Source organism: Macrobrachium nipponense, chromosome 6 (genome assembly GCF_015104395.2).
Source record: "Macrobrachium nipponense isolate FS-2020 chromosome 6, ASM1510439v2, whole genome shotgun sequence".
Taxonomy (NCBI): Eukaryota; Metazoa; Arthropoda; class Malacostraca; order Decapoda; family Palaemonidae; genus Macrobrachium; species Macrobrachium nipponense.
The window spans coordinates 50,347,191-50,369,690 of record NC_061108.1 but is presented as its reverse complement, the minus strand read 5'-3'; the positions used below and the strand labels follow the sequence as shown (position 1 = coordinate 50,369,690).

General features: G+C 36.5%; 1 protein-coding gene across 16 annotated transcripts in view; it reads right to left on the bottom strand.

Annotated features, from left to right (window-relative positions):
• Positions 1-22,500, bottom strand: part of LOC135216344 (eye-specific diacylglycerol kinase-like) — an 818,192-nt gene that overhangs the window by 193,718 nt on the left and 601,974 nt on the right. For all 16 annotated transcript variants that reach the window (XM_064251559.1, XM_064251564.1, XM_064251565.1 and 13 more), the window contains one exon: positions 4,727-4,930. In XM_064251559.1, the coding sequence (XP_064107629.1) occupies positions 4,727-4,930 (204 nt within the window). The remainder of the gene's footprint in view (positions 1-4,726; positions 4,931-22,500) is intronic.

Sequence of the window (22,500 nt, the reverse complement as noted above, 5' to 3'; positions counted from 1 at the left end):
TAACAAGAAGGCAATTTAAACATTTTATTGTTTGGTATCTACTCACTATCAAGTGAAAAGCGTGATTGTAATGTATTTTGCGAAATTTTCAAGTACTTAAAACCTGAGAACTCTTCTGAACTATGATTGCCAGACTCTTACGTAGTGGTAAAAAAAAAAGGAAAAAAAAAGTGATTTCCTTACAACAATTTTTACCCAGTCTTCAATATTTCAGTCACGCATCATATCCCACGAAGGATAATAAAGTTCATATGGGCCTTTTACCTATTTTGCAAAACTATGTGAACGGCAAATTAAAGAATTTCACGTGTTTTTTTTTTAAATCGTGGAACATTGTTACATTTCGTGAACCTTCATACGATCTCAAGGTCCAATGAATAGAGTGATTTCTGAGACAGCTGATGACAATAAACATAGAAACGAATTATGCTGATAAAGTAGGGACAATATTTAGATATATAAAAATCAAACGCGTATGCTCCTCTTATATGTTTTGGAAGCCATAAAAACAAGGTCGCGATATTACAGCAACTCTCTATTAAAGGTTTTCGCTCTTGAAAAATTGAATTAACGAATCTTTGATCTACGATTCAGTAATGATATCAGTATTTTACTTCTATTAGGAGTGAAAATAATATCCACAATTCAGCAAGCTAAAGTTTCTACGCCAAAATATAAAATATAAATAGAATCACGTGACATTCGAAATCCAAAGTATGAAAAATGACTTCTTCGGAAAGTTCAAGAACTTTTGTTAAAACCTTAAAAGCGCGCTGCATAAAAGATCACAAAGTATTACCATTGGAAGAGTGGTTCTGAAGAACCTTTAAAAGCGTACTTCAGCCAAGGCATTGTAAATATCTTGGCGGAGAGACTTCAATACCTTTCAGAAAAGGCACGACACATTGTTACAGTGTAACTCTGCTGTCTGAAATAAAAGAAAACTCTAGGAATGATCAATTTCTTTTTCTACTTCAGAAGTTTTATCTTTCCCAATTTTTTGGAGAAAGGCGTTGCTAACTAACCCCGACTCTCAAGAAATCAACTTTAGGGAGAGAGAGAGAGAGAGAGAGAGAGAGAGAGAGAGAGAGAGAGAGAGAGAGAGAGGAAAAATTAGCCCAAAGACGCATCAACTTCAGAAGTTCCTAAATGGACCACGGAAAGATTTTTAGGCGTCACTCCTCCTTCTTGGAGAAGAGGGAGAGGCGAGAGGAGGAAGAAGTTTGTGAAGTGGAGGGGCCACAACATTTAAACTTGTAACTTCTCAAGTCGCTCCAGGTAACAAGTAACGTTTCCTCAGAATCGCTGTTGTGTTTTTTGCCAATTTCCGCTTACCAGTTCATTTACAAATTTTTTCCTTGTAAAAATCCTCATAACATCGTCTACTGCCAGTATTCAACAAGCTATTGGTGGTGTAATGACTAAGAGGTAGTAAGCCCCTTCTTACCAGCAAGCGTTCGTATTCCGCTCTGGAGGGAGGGCATCTCCAATCACTTCCTTCATATTACAAGTGTTGCAATGCAAAGCGTTACCATAAATGTTTGGAAATCTCAGAAATCCTTTGATCTAGGTGGCGCTTATATTAGCAACGTTACCTTTTAAAATGTTAAAAAGGATATTTACGAATAAGCACTGCCATCATCGTGTAACGAACTGAAACTGATTCCAAGGGAGGCACATTCCCATTCTGCCTTGGTCTTTCCATTGAGGAGCTTAAAGTTAGCCATCTACTTTCAAAGGAAATAAATTATAAAATGATACGCAGCTAAACCAACACGTGTGCCCTCAAAGCAAATGTTTCTATAATGAAAAGGAATCTTAACTCAAAATTTCAAGCCATGCTCAGGACAAGACAAACACCTTAGTGTTTACCTAACGTAATGCCGTGATACCTTAACAAAGCCGAAAAAGGCCCTAAGAACAATTATCCTAGTTTACTATGACAGACAGGATAACCATAGAGACAAACATCATATTCCAAATTCTTAGATAAATATAATGGCGCTCTGCGACGAGGAGGCTTGTCTTCGAATACCTAGACCAAAATAATGATTTACAAACAAGAGCCCTGGCCTCATTTGTTATCACTCTGGTCGGGCTTTTGACTCACAAGTACGTCACTGACACACAAACACATAAAAAGAGAGAGAGAGAGAGAGAGAGAGAGAGAGAGAGAGAGAGAGAGAGAGAGAGAGGGCCAGTCTTTTTCCTTCAGTTGCTAAGCTTTGGAATTTTCTTCCTGCTTCCGTTTTTTTTTTATTTTAACTTGCATAGATCCAAGAAGCAATTCTATAGTTCTTTCCGACCTTCTCCCTACCGTTTCCTCTCTCCCATGATCGTGACCATGGTCTGTTTTTAGTAAATTGTAAAAACCCACAAAACTTTCTATGTATCCTTGTTAACAGACAGACAACCAGATGGGAAAAACCTGTCCTAAAACATAACAGCTTTGCCGGAGGAAATGACGGAATTAACAGTTATATCGGTACGAGCGGCAACACGAACAACAGAGGTATCACAGCATGAATGATTACGATACCGTAACAATATCAAACACTACCTCCATTTTCAAGCCCTTTGGACAGATTGTTTTATCCTGGTTTAAAAGCAACCGGCATTCCCGCTCCCCCCCACCCCCCCTCCTCCCACCCCTCTCTCTCTCTCTCTCAAAATACACAAAAATAACTTCTTCAGAACTTAATGTGTGTGCAGACAAACAAATTATTGGTGATTTTTCGTAGAGCATTATTATTTCACCAAAACTTCACATATGGAAAGATACAATGACGTATGCGTACAGGTTTCAGCATTCCTTTGTGCTTCAGTCCAGCTCTTAACATTCATTTCCTTTTCGCTTACTCGAGGAGCAAGCCTACAAACTACGTTGTTGTTGTTTTTGTTCTTGTTGGGGTGTAGGAAAGCCCTATGGAGGGGCCTAAAAAGGTCTGAAAAAGGGGTTTCAAGTTGAATTAGATACAGAAATTTTAGGATAGGATATGTATTGATTTATTTATTCGAATGAAAAGGTAAAAAATAGATGATGAACGTGTTAAACAATACAGAAGAATTATTTCTAATAAAATATGGCATATTTATTTTAATTTTCGTTGGTGGAACAAGGCTCTATTTGACCATAGATTTTAGCATGTTTTAATTTATTTGGTGTAATGAATTTAGGCTATGTTTCAGCTTAATTATTTTGTGCTTCCACTTGTAACTGAGAACATATGTACATGTTTAATTTATGTCCTTTTTATTTTATCCTTGTTGTTAGTATAAGTTGTACTAATTATGATTATTAATTAAATAGACAATTCACGTTAAGATTATTATGTTTATAACTTATGTGTGAAGGAAAAATCTGGCACGCATCCAGAGTAAGCTGGAGGTTGCATCATGCCTTGTTTTATCTTATTCCGTCCCAATATAGAATAGGGTTTCCATTTACTTTCTTTTATGTCTTTATGAAACAATATCAACTCTCATTAGAATGTCATTATCACGGAGACGCAAAACCAGCGAAGACGGGAATTCATATAAAAGAATAAGAGACAAAGTGTGTGTATGTGTGTGTGTATGTGTGTGTGTTCATCCTTTCTGTGAATCTACAGGCTGAAGTGATTTTTCCTTTCCCCTTCCGGAAGCAAGACAGCTGGCTTGTGTCGAGAGGCTTGGAGTCTTACTTGCGTCACGGTTACGTGCGACTGGAATGAGAATGAGTGGGAAATTTCATTTTGAAGTAGAGTTATTTTTGAATCGTACTGAAAACGAGGTTTACAAGGAAAACGGTAAATAGTTAACGGTAATAAAATAAACAAGAATAATAATTTGTTTCCTATCTATGTTACGTCAACAACAGGAGCGACTCCTTGATTCCTTATTGAGGGAATCGTGTCAAAGCGTCAAATCCAGAGCATCACAACGAAATCCAATTAGAAAGAGGGGACAAAGAAACGATGACAAACCCTATGCTCGACTTACGAGCTTAGATCAATATCACCCATAACTCTTAACAACACCTCATTGAAGTCTATTTCATTTTTTAATGAACACCTCTGTAAAAGCTGAGCAATATTTATCATTCATCATTTTAACCAACACCTACTTATCCATGCACTAGAATGGGCATTTACTATCACCTGAAGAGAAGAAATGAGAATCCTCTAGTCTCTGCTCGAACCACATTAAGGGGTTGGTTGCCTGATGCCCCTTCTCCACTGCCTTCTATCAAAGACATTTTCATTTACCAAACCTCTTTTCTTCATATCTTCCTCCAATTTATCTCGCAACCTAGTTCTGTCTCCCTCTCGATTATCTTCCTCTAACAGGTTCCTCCCAAGCCCTCTTCACCCTCCCCTCGTCATCCATCCTGAACACATGCCCATACCATCTCAATCGTGGCTCCCTTATCACCTCTGTCATCTTAATTAACTTTGCCTACCCTTCTTCTTATTTCCTCATTTTCCAATCTCTCAAGCAGTAATATTCCCATGAGCCACCTCAGTATTCTCATCTCTGATCTCTCAAGCTTTACTTCCTCTTTTTTTCTTAGAGCCCATGTTTCTGCTCCATACATTAACACTGGTCTCACCACTGTGTTATATTTCTTGAGTTTTAGCTCGACTGGCATTTTCTGATGACATAGCACTCCAGCTACCTCTCTCCACTCTGTTCAAACCACATAAAGGGACCAAATCCCTTTCCTGATATCAGCGCTCCCACTTACCTTGCCACACTGCTTGCATTTTCCTTTTTGGTTGCGGCGATGCACCCAGTGATGGTGGGTGGCGGTCTGCTCCCTGTACTGGCGAGGGCCCACATCACGGAACGTGGGTTTACAAGGGAACTTGACGCGCTCCACAAGAGATGCGATGCAACCCGTGTGCGCTATGATCTTACAAGCAGAGCATTTCATACGAGGGCCAGATTTCTGAAAGGAAAGAGAAAGAAACGTCATTATTAAACTATAATTATGATTAACATGTTGCTACAATAACTTCAAGTATCTCGAAAATTCGGCAAATTTACAATTCATAAATTGAAATTTTCCCAGACACCGAAACGCAGTGGGAGGGGGCGGGAAAAAAAAAAAAAAAAAAAAAAAAAAAAAAAAAAAAAAAAAAAAAAAAAGAGGAGAGAAGTTCCTTTATGTGCACCTTTTAACATACCGGTAATACTGATGTAGCAACGCTAGACCTACCAGAACAAACAGCAATAACAATTATCCGATCCTTTAAATAGTGTATTTAATTGTCAGCTAATTTTGTCTCGATTCAATATAGAAATCCCACAGCTAAAATGGATACTTTTCAAGTTATTTCATCTTTAAAGACTATTTCTGTCTCTAAATGCATCTTGAATCTGTAATACGAACGGACCTTTAGCAAAAATAAGTAGCCGGGTAGCAGAATCGAGAGTTTTTAACGTGGCCGTAATCGGTACCATGTGATTACAATATAATTACAGTAATTGTTAAGAAATGTTTTCCAGTTTGGCTCCTTTCTTAATATATAGATTTAAAAAAAATATTCCTCTTCCTAACATAACATAACATAATGATTCTATCGTACTCATCTCTCATAAGTCAAAGTTTTTCAACGAACTTCTGTCATTTGTGACCTCACACGAAAACATCTGATCACTAGCTTTCCACTGCTGAGATTTTCCCATAATTACTACAGTAAACTTGCAAGTACTCTTGGGAGCTAAACATGACAAATAATTAATACATCAATCATAATATTTTTACACAGACAGACAAAATAGCATTGCAAATTATATATGGATCCCGTAGTCCAATAGCTATAAACCTAGCATCATTAGCGAGACCCAGAGAGTGAGTTCAATTGTGGGATATGAATTATCCAGTATCTTCGCTGATGCAAGCAGTGACCTGTGCACCAGGTAGTCAATTAAGTGCTGCGTCGCAGAGAGGGTTGGGGAGGGCATGGTTTGACAGACCGAAACACTAACATCCTATGTAGCAATCAATCTCTTTGGGTTTATACAAATATGAATGTACTTATGGACACTAGATTATATATATATAAAATATATATATATATATACATATATATATATATAATATATATATTATATATATATATAAAGTAAGGTATAAGCCACCCGACAAGGAAAAATACAACAATGGAGTTTCCGCAAGATCTTTCGACGTTCAACATCCTTTACTTAGCAGATAAACTGACATGCATGAGGAATTGACAGTACAGGAAAGCTCGTATAACTGACAGTAGTTCAGTAATTGCAAGGTCAAAAGATGTTTTATCACGAAATCTTTTAGAATCTGCTATAATACAACTTACTTTACATATAAGTCTTGGCCTGTTTCATTTAGACCCTTGCATTTGCAATATGTTTAAGAATGACCTCAAAGATATAATTAATAATTACAGACATAAATACAAATCAGTTGCCTTAGAGATATCTTCGTTGTATATGTATGTTTAATATGTATTGTGAATAGTATTGTGAATAAGTTTTGGTTTACCAAAGTTCTGAATAGCTGTCACCCTATATTATCCTTTAATTGTCTTGCCCTTGTGTCTGAGCAGATTGATTTAATCTTTTTGTTTTTTAAATTGTACCCATGTTTATGCTTATTTGGAAAGGTTAATCTTTCTCCAGGTGTGCCGGATTCTTGGTACTAATCTCCTTATAATCTTTATCTGTCAGTTATACGAGCTTTCCTGTACTGTCAATTCCTCATGTAAGTCGGTTTATCTGCTAAGTAAAGGACGTTGAACGTCGAAAGATCTTCCGGAAAGACCGTTGTTTATTTTTCCTTCGTTCCAAACTTTCGTGATTCAGTTATACATACATACATACACACACACACACACACACATATATATATATATATATATATATATGTATATATATATAGTATATATATATATATATATATGCCTCCTCTCAAGTACTCGTACATCACACAACTAATTCTGTACTCGTACGTGCGTGTCCTCACAAAACAGGTCTGTATAGGAATCCATCTTTGTTCCAGTCTGCAGTTCTGGTACGTTTCAATTCGCGCAGATTAATCACGTTTCCCCGACTACGAAGCATATGTTAAAAAAGGTTTTGAACAAGCAGATTCACGTCCATAATTTCCTGACTGTCCGTATCTTTCACCCAAAATCAGTGAGAGCAGACGCGTAATTAAGGCATGGAGGTCACTTTCATGTATTTACATATATATGAAGGGGCAAGTTAATCTCGTAAATGGTTGGCATAAAGAGGAAGCGTAGACGAGGGTAGGGGGAGCGCCACCGGGAATGGAGGACGGATATTCAAATGGCAGAACCGTGCCACCAGCTTCAAAGGACAAGATATGATACTCTCAAGGAGAATGGGACGAAGATTATGGTGCTACTTTTCATAAACGAGACAATGCTACACTTTAATGCACCTGTTCTGCAACTACAATTACAGACTAGGTAATAATAATAGTAACAATGTCATGAACAATGAAATAGAGAAAAATCTTCAGAACTCAGATACTATTATTACCAAAAACAGTCATTTTCGTTGCATTTTCCATTGTAACGATGGTAATTAGCATCAGTAGCTACACATTTCGATCATTACTCGGCCTTATTCTCATCGCGTTATTTGCTGATATCCAATAGCTAGCAAAGCGTATAGTTTGACCGAACAATCGATGATACCCATTGCAATACTTCTATTTATCGAATGTATTTGTTGGTGGAGAGAGAGTTTTGGGCTGGGGGTGACGGCCAGCGAATGGATAATTTCCCGAAGTAGTATGAACAGGAGACAATAACACATGGTGTCCCAGCGATTACACACACACACACACACACACACACACACACACTCTCTCTCTCTTTCTCTCTCTCTCTCTCGCAATTCCACACGAGTCTAGTAAATGGAAGAAAGAATAACAATGATAATGGGGGCATCAAAGAAGGAGAATGATGTCAAAAGGTGTCAGGGACAATCGGAGAGCGACTGATGGCTGCAAGAAAATCATGGATTCAGCAAAGATCTGAATACATCTGAATACATCTTTTTCTCGGTTTGACCTGTTATAAGGGCAAAGGGTGCAAATGAAAACGAAAGAAATCTAGTATTATTTTCGAGAGAGAGAGAGAGAGAGAGAGAGAGAGAGAGAGAGAGAGAGAGAGACTTGACATTCAGCAAAGCATTTCCTCTTTCAAAACTCGCTGAAATTTGAAATATGAAAGATTATCTTGGCCTTTTCCTTGATCATATTAATTGATCATATCGTACATAGACTTGGAACTTGAAACACGCCTGATCCTTTAAACATTTCGTAACCATGATGAAACATCAAAGATTTTAACATCTAAGCATAAAAGCAGCCATTTTCTGCTGAATAAGAGACATTGAAAAGAATTGCCTGATAAAAAATCGTTCGTATCTCTTATTCGAACAAAAAATTCAATACGAATTTTCCAAATAAACTTCTAAGACAAGTTCTAAGATGCCACGTTATAAAGTAAAACTTAGAAATTCTCGGTGAAATTTCAGGAACGAAGATGGAGACATGTTAGGTGTCTACAGGCTAATAATTTGGATGTAGTCAAGTTTTCATATGAAATGTAACGCCATTGGTTACCTGCAACGGAGTCTCGATCATGATAATTGGAACTTGCCTCATTACACTTCCAAAGCAACGAAGCCGGTAAATTTGCAGCACAAACTGCATGATCCTAGAAGTGTGAACAACTTATTATGAAAGATAACATATGTACACAGATCTTGTTAAGGGGCAGAAATAACAATATGGGGTATGCATTTAAATCGTCTATCAGCATAACCATATGGATTCTGGGGGAATATTTCTGATATATGAAACAAAAATAAAAGAAATGAAAGAAAGAACAAAATAGAAAGTTAAGTATATCTAAGTTTTACCAGATCAATGTGCTGATTAACAGCTCTCCTAGGGCTGGCCCAAGGATTAGATATTTTTACGTGGCTAGGAAACAATTTTTTACTTACAACTAATTGTGGGATTCGAGCCACATAGATAAATAAATTTCTATCACCAGATATAAATTCCTCTGGTTCTGCGTTGGCACGTAACCGAGTGGTCCAACGAAGAACTACAGCAAAATAGAACGCTTCAGATAATGATTACCGGGGAAACAGTAATTCTGGTATTAGCTGAACCTAAACAAAAAGAAACTGCACTCGAGTCTCATCACAAAATTTCTAAAGTAAGTGATGGTTTTTCTAATGGAAGGCATTTTCATCTAATTTAACGGCATGTAGAGTGAAAGACTGCAGCAAATACAGAAAATTCCAAAGCGGATTCGACGGGTCTACAGACTGCAGCGAACCCCAGTCATAAAATGTCATGTACGTGTAGTATATGAAAAATCATAAGTGCGCACATATATTTCTATTCATCTAAATATATATAATAATAAATACATACATACCAACTACGCGCACACGAGCACGTCCCCCCTCCACGCACACGCAAAAACACACACACACATACGAACATGTGCATTTGTGAAACAAGGGATGCCTAGTCGAACCGGAGGGAATATAGAGTGTATCATCTGCATAAGTGAATCTTTCTTATTTGCGCTATCTTGCTCTAAATATTTGTCTGGGTGTAACCGTCTAACTATATTATACTATTAGTACAAATATATATTTTATATAATAATATTAAGTTATTATTATATATATATATTAATATAATACACTCATATTATACACATATATATATATATATATATATATATATATATATATATATATATAAATAATATATATATAAACTTATAGCCTCTTGCGGTGGCGGTGTGGTTCAAGCTTCATTGTCGTCCTGGATTTGTTTGGTTTCGATGGTTCGCGGCCGGGCGCCGACAAATCTCTTATCGACAAAAAATCCCTCTTCGGTTAAACATATAAAAATATATTAATTCCGAGGTAGAACGAATTAGATATTAAAAGGACATTGTAGCTCGATGTATGTATATGAATCACGGTAATGTGATATGACTTATAATGACACTTTATATATATATATATATATATATATATATATATATATATATATATATATATATATATATATATATATATATATATGTGTGTGATGTGTGTGTGTGTGTGTGTGTGCGCGCACACGTACGTGCGTTTGTCTGTCTGTATATTTGTAGAGAATATATCCACATTTAATCAACTTTGAAAATAAATAAGAGAAATAAAAACACAAAAGCAAATACGGACGGCGTTCAGCCAAAAGGGAAACATCAGGTACGTATCTTTTTTATGCCATGCGACAAAATCTCTTTTACGATCCAGAGCATTATTTCGTTATAGCGGTGCTTTCAGAGTTACCAGTGGTAAAAAGAACCGTCGTAAAGACACGCTACAGGCTAATGGACCTTGTAAGAAGATTCCTCAATACATAATGCCTGTGTTTTTAACTTTCTGTATTTATTCAATTCATCTAAAGAGAAAATACGAAAGTGACCTGTAAATAACGTTCAAAGAGACTAGATACATAATTTAGAACGATAATTAGACAAGATATACTATTAAGTTCATGTGCTGACATGCCAGAAATTAGAGCAAAATCGTTCATATGCACATATGCATTAGCATTTTCGTTTCTGGATACATAAGCATTAAACCTGATTACTGGTGTTTGGGGGTAGTTGAACATGACTTCCTACTCGCCCTTCTATTGAAAAGAGAAAATTCTTATTTCAATTCAGAATTATTTCACAGTTAACATGATACTTCTTTCTCAAAATAGACATCGTCGTTGCCATGATTTTAGCATGTGGTGGTCAGCACTACCCGTACAATAGGTAGCTGAATATACATACTACAATAACTGATGAATGGACCCTTTTATTTATTACGCTTCGCTACGCCAGACTAATTCTGGCTGCATGTAGCGTCGTTAGAAAATAAAAAAAAATAATAGTGTGTTTACCACTTCAAATTACCAAAAACTTGACTTTTGCTTCGAAGGGTCTCAGGTCTATTCTAATCCCATGTTTATTGAGCAATCCTGACAATTCCCATTATATCTCAGACCAGCAATTAATTACCATACAAGAGAAGCATTGATACTTGATAATAAAACACACATAAGAAGGGAGCCATCATCCTACGCTCTGTTCAAGCAACAGCGCCTCCTTTCAGCTTTCTATGGCATCTCATTCCCGCTAGGGTCTGTGAACTTTCACAACACTGTCGAAATTGACATTAAACTCTCTGAAAGGTTTCACATGACTTGGTCCATGTCGCAAGACGTATTTACCTCACACAGTTCCCCGCAAAACTTCGCTGAATAAAAGCGAGGCATCAGCATAACAGCCGCTGGAGTAGCATCGACCAGATTTGTGAAACATGGATCAGGTTCAGCATTTCCCTTTGATTTGCGACTCTGTACAAGTGTGCAAAGCAATGTCAAAATCAACAAGAAAGTGTGTTCAGGTAAAGAATATCATTGTTGAATCGAAAAACGATATTAAGAGGAAATGCGACACGGTGATGGTGAGTTCTCTCGGTACATGTTTCCTGCACATGGGGTTCATCCGCGATTCATTGGCGGGATAACTGCCCTCTCTTTTACTGAGACCGGCCCCTTAGTGCAAAAAATTACACACACGCACGCACACACATAGGAAGAGAGAGAGAGAGAGAGAGAGAGAGAGAGAGAGAGAGAGACAGACACTGCAATTGCGTCACTAATGATGAAAATCTTCAGTATGCTTATTCTCAATAGGCTGAGGAAAAATATCGATAAAATGCTTAGAGAATGGGAAGGTGGTGGTTTCTGAAAAGGCAGAAGTTGCATTGATCAAGTATTCCGGTTAATACATACTGTGCAGCAGTGTGTGGCACTTAAAAAAAATCCTCGTTGGCTTTTGTTGGTAACGAGAAGGCATTTGGCAGCGTCCACGTACCAATACTATGGAAGACCTTGTCTCATTCTGTTATTTTCGTTAAATACATAATGGTAACAGAAATTAACCTTGAACGAGATGGATGCAAAGTTAGTGATGATGGATGTGAATATGTTGACATGACTTCATACCTTTGCTAATTGCCCTTCTCACGGATTTTATAATGAGAAAAGTGTTTGGAGACTGGAGAGGTTTAGATTGGCGTGCAAATAAAAACTAATGAATTGGAATTCACAGATGATAGCGTTTTAATCAGCAAAACGCCGCAAAATTTTTAATAAAGATAAATCTAACAAAAAACAAACAAGTAATAAGAACAGAGTATGCATAACGGGATACATTGGCACAAAGTGTGGAAAAGATAAAAGAAGTTGAATCTTTGAAACAATAATATCCAATACAGATTTTATGAAGTTAGAATTTACTGAAAGACAGAGGGCTAATCAAGAAATGGGCAGGGTGAACATCACTTGCAAAGTAAATAGGCTGAAACTGCGTAAGCAAATTAACTAATGCATTAGTCTTGTACGATCTATATTGCTCCATAAACACTCACGATATGGCAATGAAACTATACCTAAAGGAGTTTGGCAATATAAAAATAAAGGGGTTAGGAGCAAGACGGCTTGAGAGAGTGAGAAATGACATCACGGAAAATCCATATGAAGAGGAGATGATGTCAAGATGAAGATAAAGATGGCTCGGCGCCACCCATGGAAGAACACTAAGTGATTACTTCACTTGAGTTCTTGCGGCAAAATGGAGAATTGGAGGACCCTGACCTACTTGGATGAGAACTGAGGCGGAGGTGAACTGAGATTTGCGGTGGATCAAGCACCCAAAGGCCTGAGTGTCGGAAGTTCGAATGTGCTCCCATCGCACGACCTGGGAGGCAATAATCGTGTGCATTTGAGTGATGGGAGACTGATGCTCAAAATCTTCACCTTCTTTGGATCGTCTCATTGAATTTCATTGCATTCATGGAAAGTCTGCGCCATAAACACCTGTGGCCATGATTGCAGGTTTGTCTAATTATAACTTTAAGTCGTTTTAACCTTTGGTGACACAATTCTACGCTCGCTCTCGGAACCTATGTGAACAGTTACTGATTCCCTGGGTGTGTAAAGTGAAAATTAATAAAAGTAAAAACAAATGCTCTAAACTTTCTTTTAATTCTTCAAGGAACACACTATATACACAAAAAACTGCTCAAAAAAAAAAGCTGCCAGTACGAGCCTGACAATATAAATATCGTCAAGTTACTGACGCCAAATTTATACAAGCGTGACGAGAGAATAGTTGCTGCTGTACTTGTCTTACAGGAAGAGGGAAAACGTTGCACCAAACTACTTGCAACAAATGAATTTCAAAAAGCAGTCGTCAATCTTTTTAAGCAATTGCGTAAATACAATATATAAGTCGTAAATAACACAAGAAGATAGAATATTACCACCAAAGCAAATCTATCCATCTAATAGAAATTAAACCATTTGTCCGACTTCGAGCTACTTGCGAACCTTCAGATGAACAGGTCAACAGTATCAGTATTATCATAGGTTTAGTTTTTTATAAAAAAAAAAAAAATAAATAAATAAAAGCCACATCACTGCCTCCTCGTATGAGAAGAGACAAAAACAGTCGACAACGCCTTGCTTGTATAACATATACTGCAACAAAAAACAATTTACATATTTGCTGCTTAAGCATTTACTACATCAATAGTAAATTAAACGGTTAGCCTTTTAAATGAATTCCACAACAGTATGTAAAAAAATAAAAAATAAAAATAAAGTCAAATTCCGACAGGTCTGAAGAGCATAAAAAAGGAAAGCGAACTGATGTGCTGAAATCCTCTAAAATTCTGAATTTTTATGATATATAATTACTTTAAAAGGAGAATAATTACAACCTATCCTAATTTCATCTGCAAAAGTTATAACTTCGATTAGTGCAATGTAAGCAGCGCAACTCAGCCCTTCTCAATCAGAGTCAACGGACACTTCAGCAAATAATTCCGTTAATTAGTAATATACAATTCAAACACTTCACGCTCGTTTTCGTAAGCCATTCATCTTCTTGATATCCAATTAACGTTAGAAGCAATTATACTCGTAGAACTGGAACCTCTTTAAAATGAAACAGAAATCAGCTCGGCAGAATCTAGCTCGAATCACAGTAATACAGATTTCCTAGGAGAGAGGATATCGCTTGCAACGCACCTTGCATAGCAACCTCCCTTCGGCCGTTTCCTCCCTTTTACTTATCACCCGGTTCCCTGGCTCTGTCTCTCTCCACTTAACTCCTCCTTTTACTTATCACCCGGGTCCCTAGCTCTGTCTCTCTCCACTCAACTATCCAGTTTCTTGACCTTAACTTGACTTCAGTTTCCACCTCTTCCAGCAGCACTTCTTCGAGCGTGACCTTGATAGCCTGGAAAAGCAGGTGGGTGGTCACGTCAATTATTTCATGAAGCAAGGGTTATGAACAGGCTCATTCTTCCTCGCTAAAGAAAATGACAAATTGAAAATTAAAGTGTCATCAGCTGCTGATAATCCGAGTATGTTATGACCTCTGTATGCTATTAATCAAACCCCTTTGCCAACTCCTCATCCTACCTTATCCGTCACTATCATTTGCATGGAGCCTTCTTACCAATAATGAAGAATGAATTAAATAAGTATTTTTCACGACCGAGGCCTTACATGTAAAAGTTTACAGACCGAAGGCGTATCGGTTTGAACTTCCGGTCAGTACGTAACGTCCCTTGGGTCACCCACCTGACCCTCTCTTATATGGCTGATCTTGGGAGAGTAAAATTAACAAAAGTCTCTATTTCAAGCAACAGAGAAGCAGGAAAATGTTTATGACAAATTACGAATAAATAAATAAAAGAAAAAAAGACATCTCGAATACAAAACGGCTACAAATTCAAATGCGTCATTCCCCCTCAACGCTTTAAAAAGTAGTCGCTTTTTCCGAGAGGCCGCAAAATCACCAGTATCAATCTCTTCGACCATAATTCGACTTTATTCTACCTCACATTTTGGAATTTTTTGCCGAACCAAAAACCATCAGTACGCCGACAGGACAACGGGACCTTTTTGAATATTTGGTCCCTAAAAAAACAAATGCCACATCGGAAAGGCAAACAGGAGTTCCAGGGCATTATATTCATAGAACGTTGTCGGATTTAAAAAAAAAAAAAAAAAAAAAAAATTTCCACAAAGTCGTTTCCTCTTGCTGAAAACTCGCGCGTAAAATGCAGTTGAAATTTGGTTATTTCATCAAGACGATGAAGGTATTAACAGTAACTTTACATGACAGTGAGGCACAAACCAGTCCGGCTGATATCCCTTGGGTAACTTGGAACACAATTTGAAAAGTTGGAGAGAAGAAAATGCAATATGAAGTTTTGTAATGGCCTCGTACATGAAATGATTTAACTTACACAATCAAACATACAGATCATTGTATTTTATTATATCTGTATGTGTTTGCATGTGTCTTCGTGTATAAAAATAACCTTGCAGTTTTTGTTTATGTAAAGTTGAGTATGTAATGTCTTGCAAGTAACTCAAGCATTTTACCCATAATATATATATATGTATATAATATATATATATATATATATATATAGATATATATATATATACACACATATATATATATATACATATATATATATAGTATACATATATATATATATATATATATATATATATATATATATATATATATATATATATATCTTACTTTAATGGGCGTAATGTCTGTCCGTCCGTCAGTCATTCAATCAACGGCCAAACGGTTGGTCCAATGGACATGAAACTTGGCAGGGTTATGGTGGGGGACCTGAAGATGGTTTATAATGAGGTTTCATCCTAACTTCTCCCCCCCCCCGCCCCCCAACCCCCCAACTCCGAAGGTTTGTTTGCATGGTGTTTTAACGTTGCATGGAACCATTGGTTATTCAGCAACGGGACAACGGCTTTACGTGACTTCCGAACCACGTCGAGAGTGAACTTCCATCACCAGAAATACACATCTCTCACCCCTTAATGAAATGCCCGAGAATCGAACTCGCGGCCACTGAGGTGGCACTCGAACATCATACCGACCACGCCACCGAGGCGCTCAACTCCGAAGGGGGTGGGGGTAAGAAGGGATTCCCTGAAACGGAGGTGGTTCTGCCATTGAGACGAGGCTGGTTATGTCCGTACACTTAATTACTTTACAAATTCTCATACATAATTTTTATATACTACGTATGTTTGTTAGAACATATATATATATAAGATATAATAAATATATATATATATATATATATATATATATATATATATATATATGTGTGTGTGTGTGTGTGTGTGTGTGTGTGTATGAATGTGGGTGTGTGTGTGTATTATATATACACACGCAGATTAATTACATCTGAAATAATTTGTTCATTTACACTATCTACTCCTCCACTACCCTGCTCTCTCTCTCTCTCTCTCTCTCTCTCTCATCCTACATTGTTTTACCAAAAATTACTTCTAACAAAGTAGACATATTGCAAAGAAAATCAAACTGGCCATCACATTACTCAAGTTTTTGCATGAACAAAGGAAAGAGCGGCCGCAGTGCCCAACAAATCGCAATTACTTATAAGTCTTAAAGTAATACTTGAAATACGAGTTATGTTACACCTACTATTTCAGATTCAAATTTCCACAGGGCTTTGGATTACCAATAAGATAACTTGCTGAAACATTGTTAACGATATAAATGGTGGGAAACTAACAGCAACGATGCAACTTGAAAAAGCCTAGTAGCAACAGTAAAGCTTGCAATGTCAATGATGCAACTTGCAGAAACCTAACAGCAATAATAAAACTTGCAAAAACCTAATAACAACAGTACAACGCATGAAAGTTGATAGGTACAATACAACGTACAGAAACCTTTTCGCAATCACAGAACTTGAATGGAACGTACTAAGGTGCCATAAATTCCACGAAATTGAATCTATTTACTACACAGCGCAATGAATAACACTGAAGGAACTTCATCAGTTAAAGAAATGGTAAAGAATGTATAAGCCAATCATTCCCTAATAGAATTGCTGCATCTCTCAGATACAAGTAAGATAACGATGAATATGACACGTGGTGTTAACTCAAATCATGGTTGTACATATTGGATATTATTAAAGGCTGTCCATAATTTATCACCAAGGGTGATTATTGACACGCAGACCGTTGTTACCTTGTGGATTTACGTGACCAGTGTTATAGATTGCCAAGACCCTCATATAAATTCTCCAGGTAGACATCGACGATTTATCATGTCGGCGACCAGAGTCGCTGTAACGCCAGAATAAAGCAAAAGATAAAATCATAAAAAAAAGTCATCTGTTCACATTTCGGGCGGGATAATCAAGTTTTCTTTTACAAAAACACCCATTTTAGTGGTGCTTCGTAAATTTACTTTTAGTCATATGTCATACAAATATATCATAATAAACAGTCTTACTGAAAATAAGCACTGAAAAATAACTACTGTAATATATATATAAATATATATATATATAATACATACGTATATATATATCAATATATATATAATTAATATATATATATCCAATTACATACATAGGCATATATACACACACAAATATATATATATATATATATATATATATATATATATATACATATATATATATATATTTATACTATATAATGTTCTAAACGTAACACCACCAAGCTCAAATAACTAATAATTTACATAGTTTAATTGAAAATCCATAAGCAGTTACCACTCTAGTCCCCTTCGACTACCTCTATGATTCGCTCTCGCTATGACTTACAGCTGTTCCTCCCCGATAGACTGCCATTGGCTATTGCTTCCACAGGACCTACCTGAACGGCAGAGGATTAAGCAGCCGCCATCTTGGCCACATGGAACTATACTGATCTGGGAACTGAGAAGGGAAAGAGCTCGGATGCACACATGGCTTCTATCTGGCCGAGCTAATAAAATGGACTGCAACGGAAGGAACCGGATTTTACGGGCTGCTCCGTGAGCAAGAGCCCGTGCTGACACAAGGTCAGCTAAATCAAAAACAACAACAAGGAACCGGCTGAGACGATCGCCTGCCATCCCAGGGATCACTTGTCTCATCTGGCAACCCCCCTTCCCCCCCTCCATTCCTAAGGACGATGACAGGTGTTATTTACTGTCCATTGTGTGCCCTCCATCACAGCTGCCATTGAAGAAGGACGAATTCAGTTATAAGGTAATGTGTGAAGTGATAGTTCAAGGCAGTCAATCCGGTATATTTCTAATACTATGATTTCCATTTCAATGCTATGAGTTACCTGTGGCCCTTGGTCACCCCCCCCCCCCCCCCCCCCCCCCCCCGGTGCTCTGTGAATAAATAAGCATCCCTGTTGTGAATATATTTGCTAGTGTTACCGGGAGGCAGAATAACCTTTTGTGTAAACCCAGTATTCTACACCCTGTGATATCTCAGTAACGTAAGCCAAGCAGAAGGGATTGTGTTTCGTCTTTTGTCCATGCAAACATCCACCACGTGTTTGTAGCTAGTGTATTTATGTCGCATTGCAAATGTAGTTGCAGATGATCTATCATGTGTCTTGTTGTGCAAAGTGCACTCTTGCGATGTGTCTCAGGGATTCATCAAACCTCAGCTGTCCTTTTTCATCAGGACCGAACATTTCCAGCCCTTCCCAGTTCTGCAGCCTCGCTGCATTCATTTTACTTTCGAATCCGAGTGTTCTTTAAAACCCCTCAGGTGTAATCCGGAGTAACTCTAGTAAAGTAGTAAAATATATGTAATTAAGCGAAACCTCTGAGTTTACCTAAAATCCTTCATTCTGAAGTCGGCCCTAAGGCGTCATTTTAAATTTTTATTTACGTAATGGTTCCTATAGGCAATTTAGCCTTTAAATAATCGCATCTCAGATCCGTTGCAATTGCACAGGAACAACAAACGTAATATATAAATACACACACACATTTGTGTATATATATATATATATATATATATATATATATATATATACACACACACATACATAACCCCACGCACAAGTTATATATAGATATATATATATATATATATATATATATATATAGATATATATAGATAGATTATATATATATATATCTATACATATATAGATATCTCTCTCTCTCTCTCTCTCTCTCTCTCTCTCTCTCTCTCTCTCTCTCTCTCTCTCTCTATATATATATATATATATATATATATATATATATATATATATATATATATATATAAATATATAGATATATATAGTATATATCTATACATATATATATATATATATACTATACATATATATATAGATAGATATATATATATATATATATACTATCTATATATATATAGTATAGTATATATATATATATATATATATATATATATATGTATAGATATATATCTATATATATATATATATCTATATATATATATATATATATATATATATATATATATATATATAACCCACGCACACACACATATACACATACACGAAATTACGTCTTTTTCACATGAACAGAGGTTAATCGAGAAAGGGCAGCCTTCCGATCATGTAAAATTCTTTTGGGATGAGGTACTAGTCCCGTGTCCTTCTTCCCCCTCGCAGAATACACCGCAGTTGCCTAATTACCATGTACATTATCCACTTCTTCGGTCAGTACTCAGTAGGGAATCGAACCGAACTCTGGTCTGTGGTGAGGGGCACCTAATGACTATTGAGCAGCGATGACAGTAAAATGCTTATTATACTGCAGGTTGTCTATGTAACGATATTAAGCAAAGTTGGGTGTGGTCAAAACATGGATGGCTGACCACCACGGAAGGGCGTTCAGAGGCAGTCGGCGCATTAAGCTCCTGGGAAATTTGTATATTAAGAGGTGGACCGAGCATACCCATGAAACAACACGCAGAAAACCGGAAGGGTATCATTTCTAGCGCTGCCCAATTCTAGCGTAACCTGGTAGAACAGAATACAAAATACCTTTAAGCCACATTTGCTTTTTAGTTTCTAGTGAAAGCTCCAAATCCAGATCGAAATAAAATAAGAATCTTCACCTCCTCAAGTGGTATAGGAGGCAAGGTGAGTTAGCAGGAACCTCAATTGTTTCCACCGTATGGGTTCTAATCCCATCAGGGAGGGAGTGTTTCCTCACTGACTTCCCCTTCGGATTTAAGGCTCTGAATGGAAAGTGGATCCAAAATGTGTGAGGAAATCGATATGGTATCAGGGCAGTGTGTCATCTGAATATGCATGTTTCAGGTGAATCTGGGCAGCATATTCTCTCTTTCTGTGAATATATAGTATTTGTAAACGTGTACACACACACACACACGCACACACACACACACACACACATATATATATACAGATATATATATATATATACACATGTATATATATATACATATATATATATATATATATATATACATATATATATATATATATATATACATATATATATATATATATGTATATATATATATATATATATATATATATATATATATATATATATATATATATATATATCACGTTTCCTTGTCGATTAAATCCTAAACAACTCATGAGATTCATGGCCCTCACCGAGTTACGCGCAACCGTCAAATAGTAACGTCATCCATAACCCGATGAATGTTGATTTATTGGTTAATTATCTTAGAGGCATTAATCAGCCTGGCTGTGCCTTAACCTCATTAGGTGAAGCTAATAATTTAACTCCATTCAGGTACGATCACAGAACCCTAAATTTAGCAGCGAATTTGAGTCGAGAGCTTAATAACCTCATTGAAAATGACGCTGGGAAGGATGAAGGATGAGGCTCATGTGGCAGACACAAGAAAGTTCATTTCGACGGAGGAAAACAAGAACAAATGACCCCAGTAGGGTTCAGGGGGACTTGATTTTCTCCCCAGTCACGAGGAAAGTTTTCTTTACCGCGATGTTCTTCAGTTCAAACGTGAAGCTGAAAGATTCTTTACCTTTGATTAAAATGGACATCCTCCCATGATGTCCTTTTGTTGAAGCAGAAATACAAAGTGCAAGAAAGATGGCTCTGTTTAAAAGAATAAATATTTCGTGCGAAAACAATACCGGTAAACATCATCAAAAGAAGGCGGTGGGAGGCATTCAAGTCATAAATTTGATTTTCTTTGACTTCAGGAGCGTATGAATCTCAGAGGGGTAGGGCTAGCAACGGACACCCATACGTATAGATACTAGTTCGCTGTGTATATATATATATATATATATATAATTATATATATATTATATATATATATGTATGTATATGTATATGTATATATATATATATATATATATATATATAATTAATATAGCTTTCATTTTTTAATCGCATAAGCGATGTTTAATCAACAAAACAACTGTGGAGAAAGTTACGGGATTATCGAGTCGTGTTTGCTCCTCCACTTGCGACAGGATTAACAGCTAAAGATAATCAGCCTCAGCAGCATCTATGGTAAAGCTTCATTGCAGCTAGGGAGATTTATACAAATTCAGTTCGTAAAGGATTACCGAGGCCGTCATTTATTTTTCTATGCTGTGAAGACTTATTGTTGAAGAATGAAAGGAAGAAAGAAAAAAAATGTATAATAAAAATTAGGGGAATTTCGTTATCCTGGTTTTATCCTTAGCAAATGAGATTGTTTACTTTAAAAATTCGACCAAACTTGGAATGGAGCACATTTCCAAAAAGAAAAAGCTTCTCTTATCAGCAAGATCTTAATTGAATAACACACAACACAAATGATTGTGTATCTCGTAGCTGTTTCAAGTTAGAATAGTAATGAACACGTAAATTGGTTTCTTATTTTTCTTGTATATATTCAATCATAGCAACCCAGCTTAACATTACTTAAAATTACCGTCACAATGGTGACAATATACATAAGTTTAAAGCATTAAAATTTCTTGATCATTTATGAAAAACCAAAACACAGGTAGCCTACCCTGCGTTATGAATTCAAGAAAAAGTTTAAGGTTGGTATGTCTGAGCGTAAAAATTGGGTTATGTTTTCTATCTAAGTAGATTATTCTCGTCCGCAAAAATAATCCACTATATCAGTATTTCAGTCTATAATGAAAGTTCACAATCAATTTGGTGAAACTGTGTGACGTCGTATTACGTCAGATTGAAAATAAAACATCAATGCGAAAAATTTACTGTGAAACAAAAATAACCATATAACCTCACACCGTACTCGTATACCTTAAGAGTTTTACAAGGTATCTTAAAAGGATTTTAGAATAAGATAAGTTACTAGTCACGTGCTAATTCTAATTTGTAACACCCTTGTTTACTATGGCATAAAAAGGAAGGGATTAAAGATAAGAATGATAAGGAATAAAATCCGCACAAATTATGTGGTTACCTTTATATATTACATTATACCGGGAATGCTTTATTGTCCTGTTCAGGTCGTCTTCTTACCAACCAGAAAATGATAAGCTACCACGTA